Genomic DNA, 10,832 nt, shown 5'->3' on the forward strand with positions numbered 1-10,832 from the left:
AAATTTCTCCAGGAACCCACCTCCCATTGTTTTTAAGCCCTTTCATCCGGGCTTAATAAGGAGCGGAATGCCATGACCGATTGCTGATGCACTGCATCCCGTCGCAGCTAGACCGCAGCAAATATGTCGGCAGCGGAAAATGAAGAGAAATTCCTCTTTATTTTCTACCATGTGAACACACCCTAATTCAGCACATCCTGGGCATAGAGAACTGAGCTATCAGCTTTTGGCTATTATTACTGTATAGAAGCTGCTAAGAGCAGGTGATCCAGCAGGGTTCTCAAACCCCCACTAATCTGATATTGACAATCTATCCTCAAAAAAGTTCTGCAGTAAATACTATGACGGTAACGCGTCAGGGATTATTCTGCAACGCTTTTCACATAAACTCTGCATATGTTTCCTCTGTAGACTTTCTGCTTCAATTATACCTATAGGGAAACCACCGGTATAATTGATATGCTGCAATTTCCAAAAACACAACGGTGTTTCTGCTCCATATATCTTTCTGCAATGTTTGGATGGGATTCTTTTCTCCTTCTTTTTCGTATGCATGAGCTTTCAGTAGTGCCAGAGCGAGAGTCTTTAACAAAGTTGCAGTTTATACAGTGCGACTCTCGATTTTGGCTCTTAGATGCTGATCCATGGGTCGTATTCACATAACAGGGATAAGTGGTAAGTGATAAGTCACACAGTCATTTTCAAAATAATGAGTGTCTATGAGGCTATTTTTTTTTTTTTCCATTTTTTAAAAATAAAATCTATGGGTATGTTCAAACGGAGTTTTATGCAGGCTGATTTTGACGTGGAATCCGTCTCAACAATTACCTCACATTCATTTCAATGGGAGTCAGTACCAGTTGTTTTTTTTATTTTATTTTAGGGTATATTCACACAGAGTTTTTTGCAGGCGTATTTTGACGTGGAATCCACCTGCAAAAAAGGCTCCCATTCACTTCAATGGGAGCCGCTCGCTTTTTTTTTTTTTTAACCGCTAGCTAGTGGAAAAAATAAGTGATGTGACCTATCTTGCTGCAAATTCCACAGCTGAGTCAGCTGTGGCGTCTGCGGCTCAAGACACGCTCCTGTTTAGGCCCATTCATTCGGACCTAATAAGGAGCGGGATGCCATGACTGAATGCCAAAGCACTGCATAGGCATCCCGTCACAGCCAGCCATGTCAAAAAACCACATGGTGGAAAACTTTTCTGCCGTGTGAACGAGCCCTTACTCTAGCTGATTTTTTCAGCTAGATGAAAAAAAGAAAAAAAAAAAAAAAAAAAGAGACATGACCTATCTTCAGGCAGATTCTGCCTTGAAAAGCCCACTGAAATCAATCAAAGGTGGAAAAAAAAAAAAGCATTTTTTTTGTCACAGTTCTTCATGTGTTTCTTGCAAAAAAAAAAAACAAAAAAAAACCCAATAAGTTTCCCAGTCCATACAGCGTGCTGTAGCAAAAAAAAAAAAAAAAAAAAATGCAACAAAACCCATCAAAAAGCCATTTCATAATTCCTGAAGCAGATTCTCAGCCTGCATTTAATGGATCAATTAAAAAAAACTGACACATTAGCATCACTCAGAACGGGTTCACACCTTCGCCCGTGTTCGCTTTAGGCAACTCTGACGGTTTCTATTTTCTGCCCGGAGAACTGGACAGGGGACGGAAACCTGGCAGTCACTTTGCAAACCCATTCAAGTGAATGAGTTTGAAAACTGACTGCCAGGTTTCCATCCCCTGTCCAGTATCTCAGGGCAGAAGACGGAAACCCAGCAGGATTGCATAAAGCGGGCACGGGCGCAGGTGTCAACCCACCCTCAATTCCGTTAGGGCTAGTTCACACGGGGCAAGAGGGGGTGGATTTTGCCACCAAATCCACCTCAAAATCTGCACCCTCACAATTGAGGTTTATGTAGAGCGTTAATGTTCTTTTATCCGTGAGCGGTTTGTTCCCGAGCTGCAAGCTGCCCTTTCTTCAGGCAGATTCCGTGGCTGATTCATTTGCGGCGTCCGCCCCGCGACACCACCCTGTCTAGCCACATTCATTTGGGCCTAACCCGTCGCAGCAGCCACAACTAAATCTGTTCACTCGGAGTCCTGTGTGAACTAGCCCTTAGCGGGTTTTTTTTTTTTGGTTCTGCTGTCTGAGCATGACTAGAAAAATATAAACAAATACAAAATAACAGACAGTAAGGGCTAGTTCACGCGGCGCACGGAACCGCGTATTTAGGTCCTGATTTTGATTCCCGCTCCGGAGTAGGCCCAAATGAATGGGCCTAGTTTGGAGGGTGGTGGCGGACGTCAGGGCTGACTTTGCCGTGGAATCCGCCTGAGGAAAGGGCAGTTCGCTTCTTTTTTCCCATGAGCCGGAACATACTGCTCACGGAAAAAAGGAAGCTAGCGGCCTACATAGACCTTTATTGTGAGGGGGCAGATTCTGAGTCAGAATCTGCCCCTCTTGCCCCGTGTGAACGAGCCCTAAGGGTTTCTCCATTGATGTGTCCAGGATATTCACAGAAGGAGCACTGGCCATCACCTGTAGGGAACAGCTGGTGTAAAATACCCCATAAAAACAATAAGATGGCCACTGTGTCACCCACAGCAACACAAGACCATGTCATCCAGAGGATCTAGCATTGTGCATTACTTCACACCTGTCGCCCTCAGCTCAGTCTACATAGAAAGATGGAGTCTGCAGGCAGAAGACGTCAGTATAGTGTAACAGCGGCATGAGAGCAGACGTGTGGCGTCACCTCAGCGCTATCTGACGCCATGTTATATAATAACGTGCAGGGATCGCCACTACTTTACCTTCAGCTGCCCTACGAATTTCATGAACTGCAGCAGGTTCTTTCCCACACTACTCCCTGCACCAGCCACCGCCATGCCGGCTCTACTATACACAGGAAGCGGCACACAGCTGTGGCCCGTCCCCCTAGCGCCGTGTGACCTATCAGATCTCTGGCCGCGGCGAGAGACGTTCTACGCACGGGTAGAGTTGTAACCGAGTGCTGCCCGCCATAAGGAGATTGTTTAGGTGCAGTAGTTACATGGAGCCGTGCCAGCCGCCATATTATCTCACAGGGCAGTGCACGACTACATGGCCGGCCGGAGATTTAAAGTACAAGAGATAAATGGAGAGTTGTCCAATCAGGTTTCACCTATCATTCTTCAGTGGGCCGCAGAGAGATAAGACTTGAAATCTGATTGGTCCCCTTACGATTCCTTCACACTTGGATGTAGATAAAGCTGCTGGTTTGGTGCTGATATGTCTCATCCATACATTTAAGAAAACTGTTCCAAAAAACTGCATCAAAACTGTTTGGAGCTTTCTAACGTTATTTTATAGCATCTTCACTTCACTGTGACAGTAAATGCACTATTAGGCTCAGTGACAACTAAAGTCTTGTGGGCCCCGATACAAACTTTGACCACGTACCCTTACCTCATCTGTGTGGCATATTCTTCATAGCTATGAGTTTCTGCAGCAGTGTCCCATAGACTAACCCCTGGTTCACATCTGCATTTGTATTCCGTATGAAAGGAGTCCGCATGGAGACCCCCCCCCCCCCCCCCCCCGAATGGAATACAAGCGCAATTGCAAGCACTGTGCTGTAAAAGCACACGGACCCCATAGATGTTAATGGGGTCCGTGTGCTTGCCACGCACTGCCCACATGAATCATTCATGCACGGCAAGCACACGGACCCCATTATTGCACTTGTATTCCTTTCAGGGGGACTCCCTCCAGATGGAATACATATGCAGATGTGAACCAGGCTTTAAAGGGGTTGTCCAGGCAATAATGAAAAACTGTTTTAACGTTTAAATCTGCTGGAGCAGTGACAAAAAAAAACACATAGCCACCTGTCCCCGTTGCTCCAGTATCTTCCCGCACATCCTGTTTCTTTTGCTCTGGCAGCATCTCCTGGGGGTCTTCCAGAGTTCCGTTGAAGATGAGTATGGAATACTACTATAGCACCCATTGTTATAAAGAATACGGTAAGTAAGGGGGGCATTCACACTACCACCACTGTTCCCCTCGGGGTTTCCATCCTAAACACCGGGGAAACTGAACAGGGGACGGCTTGACGGCGGTCAGCTTAAACAACCCATTCATTTGAATGGGTTTTTAAAGGTAACCGCTGGTGTCCGTATGCAGCCTCTGTTCCTGGAAACCTTTTTTTTTGCATGGACACAAAGAGGTATTTAGTTCCTTTGTATGGATGGACTGTCCTCAGATAGGTCATCAATAGAAGATTAGAGGGAATCCAACACCCAGGACACCCATTTATCAGCTGTGATGTTTGTGCAAAAAACTGTGACCCCATCACTATCATTGCAGCATTTTGATGTGCTGACCAAATTCTGCTGAATACCTTCTGTGAAAACCTATTAACAAAACAAACCTAGATCATGGGCCTGGGAGACACAGACATACAGCTGATGCTATGTATAAATGTCTAATTTTATAGCAATTCAGTCTAGCTTTTTATTCCATTTTTACAGATAAGACAACATGGAATAACTGTTTACCCTCTTCCTGTCGGTGGCAATTTTCATTTTTGACTCCCTGCCTTCCAAACCCTATAACTTTTTTTTATTTTTTTTCATTCACAGAGCCATATGAGGGCTTAATTTTTGCGGGACAAATTATTCTTAATAATGGTACCATTTATGATTTGTACAATGTGCTCGGAAGCTGGAAAAAAATTCAGAATGCCGAATGGAATTAGAGAAAACGTTCATTTGTGTGACTTTCTTACAGGCTTCACATTTATGGCGTTTACTCTGTAGCCAAAATGACATGTCACCTGTATTCTAAGTGTAATCTGTACATGATTCTGAGTATACCAACTTTATATAGATTTATTTATAAAAATCCAAAACTTTTCAGAAAAAAAGTTTTTTCTTTTTCTGCCCATTTTGTCCTGTAGGTCGTCCTTTATAGTGGTGCTTGGTGTGAGTTTGACATTCTTTAGGCTTGGTTTGCAATGTGCTGTATGATAGTTTTTAATTGCAGTTATGAGTTGCGTGTTTCTAATATGACTGTGATCATACAGGTGACATGCATGTGCTACTCATTACTACAAGTAAAAACTGCACGCAGTTCTTCAGTGAACAGTGACGCCTAAACCATGACTTCACTGTTTTTAACTTTTGTCGTTGCTATTGATGTTAAATAAAAATTCCATAAACTTTTAACATCTGCTCGTGTACATTTTTGTTTTGATGTTTCTTTTTGTTTACACACTCAACGTCCAAGTACTGCCAGTGTCATTGCTGGATCCAATGGTGATTTAAGCCCAAATTGATAGAATCATTGTAGATCCAGTTATTGAGACTGTAATATGAACACTAAAATGTGTAAAACATGATGATGTGACAAGATACTTTCCTTACGGATACTATCCCATTGCTTTTCTGCTGATGGCAGTAAATGAGGGCCTGCTGCTGTTGTGCTGACACCATGTGGTGGTGATTGGTGGTGACGGTCTTGTGAGGTGACATCACATGGACATGACCTCACTGAGTACAGCTGAGAAAGAGACAGTGTTAAAAAGATAATGAAATCCAATTTGTTAAATAACCACAAGGTGGCACTGCACAACTAAATAATATCTAAGTAACACAATGGTATATTTAAGGGTGCATGCACACTGAGTAACGCCGGGCGTGTATGAGAGCCGTACACGCCGGCATTACGGCAGACTGCCGAACACTTCCCATTCACTTCAATGGGAGCGCTCGTAACAGCGGCGTTTACGAGCGCTCCCATTGAAGTGAATGGGAAGTGTTCGGCAGCCCTGCTGTAACGCCGGCGTGTACGGCTCTCATACACGCCCGGCGTTACTCAGTGTGCATGCACCCTAAGGGAGTTTTCCAAGAAAAATTTTTTATTAGGCCAGAGAAGGTGAAAAAAAACCAAGCCATAGTCAGCACTCAACCTCCCACGTCATGTCCATGGAACAGTACTCCAGCAACATCTCCCACCTCACCCCTTATATAGCCTTGGCATTCCACAACTACTATGACTCCCTCTACCATCTGTCCCCACCTCAAGCCTCCACTCAGAAACTTGACTCTGTTGTCATCCTTTCTCAATATATGGCCAAGACCACCCTCCTTTCTCTCCAAGAAATTGCAATTGCCCCATTAAATACTTCATCATGCAAGAATTAGAACTAGGAATCTCTAGCACACTGACGGGTAAAAGTCCTGGTCCTCCCTGCTTTACAGTACGCTTTTATAACACCTTACAATCTGTACTCTCCCACCTCCTGCCTTTAATGCAGTGTCACCTGATACGCCGTTCCTATAGTTCTTTTTTCATTCACATGTCATAGTCTGGCCTAAAGAGAGCAAAGGTCCCCAACTTTGTCCTAGATATAGGCCTCTCTCCCTAATTAACACAATTGCCAAATCATACGCTAAATTAATAGCCAATAGACAACAAATGAGAGATCTTAATCCCCCCGACCAAGTGGGATTCATTCTGCAAAGAGAAGCTCCAGACAACACTCTGGAGGCCTTCTCCGCTATTCATCAGGCTCACTGTTATTCTCCTTGGATGAGGAGAAGTCTTTCGACAGAGTGGATTGGAAGTTTCTCAAGGTGACAATCAAATAGGTCCAGGACCCACCATGCTATCCCACATAAGAGCCTTGTACTCTTCCCCACAAGTCCAAATACAAGTAAATGGCTCCCTCTCCTTACTTCTGACCATCTGCAATGACACCCGCCAAGAATCCCCTCTTTCCCCTATCCTCTATGCGCTGGTAATGGATCATCTCCTGGTGGCCATTAGATACAACCCAGATCTCAATTGACTACGACTTAGGGATCTACACCTTTAAAATATCATTCACAGGTGACATCCAGCTCTTCAAAACTCAAACATTAACAACACTCTCCTCCCTCCGTGAAATAGCCACATACAGCTTTCTTAGTAATTTTTAAATCAACCTCTCCAAAATTACCACTTTAAATATCTCTCTACGCATGTGCTTGGTGTCATATGAAAGTGGAGATTCTCTGCAATGCTATTTAAATTACTTCCAGAGATATTACTTGTTGAAAACATAGTCGGGATTGGGATTTTTATATCATATATACAGTGCCTTGTGAAAGTATTTGGCCCTCTTGAACTTTTCAGCCGTTTGCCACATTTCAGGCTTCAAACATAAAGATATCAAATTTAAAAATTTTTGGGGAAGAATCAACAAGTGGGACACAATTGTGAAGTGGAACGAAAATTACTTTACCTTTACTTTCAGTGCAGCAAATTCACTCCGTTTAGTTCAGTGAGGATCTCTGAATGATTTCTGAATGATCCAATGTTGTCCTAAATGACTGATGATAAATAGAATCCACCTGTTTGCAGTGGTGATCCTAGCCTCTCTGCTGCCTGAGGTGGACGATCAAAAGACGCCCCCCCCCCCCTCCCCCCGTATTGAGTCCGGGGGGGGAAGGTGGGTGTTGTTCATCTTTTGATCGTCCACCTCAGACAGCGCGGGAGAGTGGGGAGGGGCGGACTGTTGGAGGTACTAGCTAGCTGTAAAATTACATTAAATACAATGCAGTAATATTTTGTGCAGTAATACTCACAGGAGACGTCTTCCCACATTTCCTGTGTCTCCCTTTGGACCGCCATGACCACTTCTTCCAGCTGTGACTTGTGTAAACTTTGAAACACAGACATCTTTGACTCCTCACTTCTCCACTCACCCAACCCATATATCTATATATATCTACACACATATATACCACAGCGGTCCCTGCACAGTGGCACAATAGACTGTGCGGCATAATAGAGGTTGCTGGGTGGGCCACTCTGGGGCATAACAGAGGTTGCAGGGGTCACAGTGGACTCTTCAAGCTCTATTATGCCCCACAGTTTCTCACCCATGAACTATTATTATACTCGGGGGTCTGGAAACACTGTTACTCACCTCTCCAGGATCTGATGTTACTCCTAGCTGGCTTCGGGCCTATATGGTAATGCCCAGACATCACATGGTCTGGGATATTACCATATAGGCTCAAAACCTGTGCTAGTAGTAATAGCCTGTTGCCATATAGGCCCAAAGCCTGTGCTAGCAGTAACAGGCTATTACTACTAGCACAGGCTTCGGGCCTATATGGTAATATCCCAGACCACGTGACGTTTGAGACATTACCATATAGGCCCGAAGCCTCCTAGGAGTAACATTGGATCCCGGAGAGGTAAATAATATTGTTTATTATGTTCCCTCACATCCCCTGGGGCTCCAATTATTATACTCTGGGGTCTGAAAAGACGCCCGAGTATAATAATAGCGGTAGTGGACCGCGGCCTGGGCCTACTCACTGCCGTCCACCGCGGCCTATAGTACAAGGGGAAGCGGGGGCGGCAGTGAGCAGGTCCAGGGAGGTTGGTAAATATGCCGCTACCTTTTGGGGATACTACAGCAGGTAGTGGCCTATTCTAAAACAAAAAAAAAAGTTATTATACTTACCAATCTTGATGCTAAGGGCTAGTTCACACGGGGACATGGACGCTGATTTTGACAGCGGATTTCGCGGCCAAATCAGCGTCCATACAATGTATCCCTATGTGAACTGCTCGCTTTTTTCTTTCTGCTAGCTCGCTAGCAGAAAAAGAAGCGACATGACCTATCTTTCGGGCGGAAGCCGCTCGCGATGAGCCGCGGCTTCCGCCCAGCCGCAGCGCCCTCCATGTCGGCTCATTCATTTGAGCCGACAGCGGAGGTGAAAGCCGCGACCGCGATGGTCGCGGCGGGAGCAGTTCACATAGTGTGGACATTGTATGGACGCTGATTTGGCCGCAAAATCTGCTGTCAAAATCAGCATCCATGTCCCCGTATGAACTAGCCCTAATGCTGCTGATGACGCTGCCTACGCTGATATGTAGAAATCTGAATCAGCTCTCCTTGGGCTGGTTCAAAGAAAAAAAAAGTTAACAAAAAATCGCGCGAGCTGCCGCCCCCCTCTGGTCCGCCGTCCGAGGCAGCCGCCTCACCTCGCCTCATTAGAGGTGTGGCGCTGCTTGTGTGTAATCAAGTCTCCATATAAGCACCTGCTCTGTGATAGCATCATGAAGACCAAGGAACACACCAGGCAGGTCTGAGATACTGTTGTGGAGAAGTTTAAAGCTGGATTTGGATATAAAAAGATTTCCCAAGCTTTAGACATACCATGGAGCACTGTGCAAGCAATCATATTGAAAATTTTGATTGATATATTTTGTGTTTAATTATGAAAAAATAGGAAATTTGGTGGAAATTTTGAAAAATATGCATTTTATAAAGTTTGAAATGATGTGCATTACATACAGATAGTCAGAACGCCAAAATTGTATCATAAATCTCATGTCCCAGAACTTTGCTTTATGTCGGCATCAAACTTTAGTCACCCTTTTATTTTTTACGGACATTATAAGGTTTACAAGTGAAACAACAATATTCAAAATTTTCAAGAAATTTCCAAAACCCATTTTTTAAGGGACTAATCCAGTTATGAATGGGTTTTGAAAGACCCTTGTATTAAACCCCCCCATAAATCACCCCATTTTCAAAACTGCACCACTTAAATAAGCCAAAACAACAAATCAAACAGGCTTTATTGGCACGTCCGAATAGATATTTGGCATTGCCAAAACTAGTAAAGTGTGTGTGTGTGTGGGGGGGGGGGGGGGGCTGGAGTCGAGGGGGAGTGTATGGCGGGATGGGGTGGGTGATTTGGGGTATAACAGTCCGTGGGGTCTCAGCTTCCTCTTGTTTGGTGACAGCTGGACACGTATTGAGCAGCGATTTCCACAGTGGCCTCTTCTTCTCCCAGTAGGATGTAGTGTTTCCTCTTCTCGTCTGCAGATGTGAAGTCTGGGATATGGGCAGAGAGTCTTTGGTAGTAGACGGCCCTCATAGCTGAGTATTTGGTGCAGTGCAGCAGGAAATGGGCCTCGTCTTCTAGGGCCTCCTGGTCACAGTGCTGGCACAGTCTGTTCTCCCGTGGCTTGTATGTCTGCCTGTGTCGCTCCATCTCCAGGTTGTGGGCGCTCAGTCTGTACCGGCTCAGGGTCTGTGTGTGTTTGGGGTGGCGTATTCTCTCCAGATAGGTGGCCAAGGTGTAGTCCCTTTGCAGTGACTGGTACACAGTGAGTTTCTTGGAGTTATTTATTGCGCTTCTCATATACCTAATATTTTAACTCTATAAGTGCAGGAATTAATACAAAATGGAGGTGAAATTTTCAAATTTTATTTTATTTTACTAATATTTTCGTTTTAGCCCTAGAATTTGCACTTTCACAAGGGGTTAAAGGAGAAAACGCATCCCACAATTTGTTATGCAAGTTCTCCGGACTACCATAGTACCTCACTTGTGGGTGTAAACTAATATATGGACGCACAGTGAGACGCAGAAGGGAAGGCGCGCCAAAGGGTTTTTAGAGGGCAGATCTGGCTGTGATCAGTTTCAGGAACCATGTCGCATTTACAAAGCCCTTGAGGTGTCAAAACAGTGGAAACCTCTAGAAAGTGACCCCGTTTTGAAAACCGCACCCCTCAAAGAATTTATTAAGTGATGTAGTGAGCATTAGTAACCCAGAAGTGAATATGTAAGCTGTGCAGAGTAAATTGGGTACACCAAATCCCATTCTATTTTCCCACTAGCTCCTATGACAGGGAAGAGGGGCATTCTGGGGGATCAGCGCTGGTGTATTATCTCTCATAAGCTCTAAATATGGGGTGTTCCCTGAAAACGCTCGCACAGATTATACATTTCCTTCTAGTCGCAGCCACTTATGTCCTTCCTAATGATTTGGTGACTTTTGGGGG

At 44.7% G+C, this 10,832-nt stretch overlaps 1 protein-coding gene across 1 annotated transcript in view; it reads right to left on the bottom strand.

Annotated features, from left to right (window-relative positions):
- HDDC2 (HD domain containing 2) overlaps positions 1 to 3,004 on the bottom strand; it is a 30,281-nt gene extending 27,277 nt beyond the window's left edge. The window contains exon 1 of the mRNA XM_075267991.1: positions 2,809 to 3,004. Coding sequence (XP_075124092.1) covers positions 2,809 to 2,883 — 75 coding nt within the window. The 5' untranslated portion in view covers positions 2,884 to 3,004. The remainder of the gene's footprint in view (positions 1 to 2,808) is intronic.
- Positions 3,005 to 10,832: the final 7,828 nt, after the last annotated feature.

This window comes from Leptodactylus fuscus, chromosome 3 (assembly GCF_031893055.1).
Source record: "Leptodactylus fuscus isolate aLepFus1 chromosome 3, aLepFus1.hap2, whole genome shotgun sequence".
Taxonomy (NCBI): Eukaryota; Metazoa; Chordata; class Amphibia; order Anura; family Leptodactylidae; genus Leptodactylus; species Leptodactylus fuscus.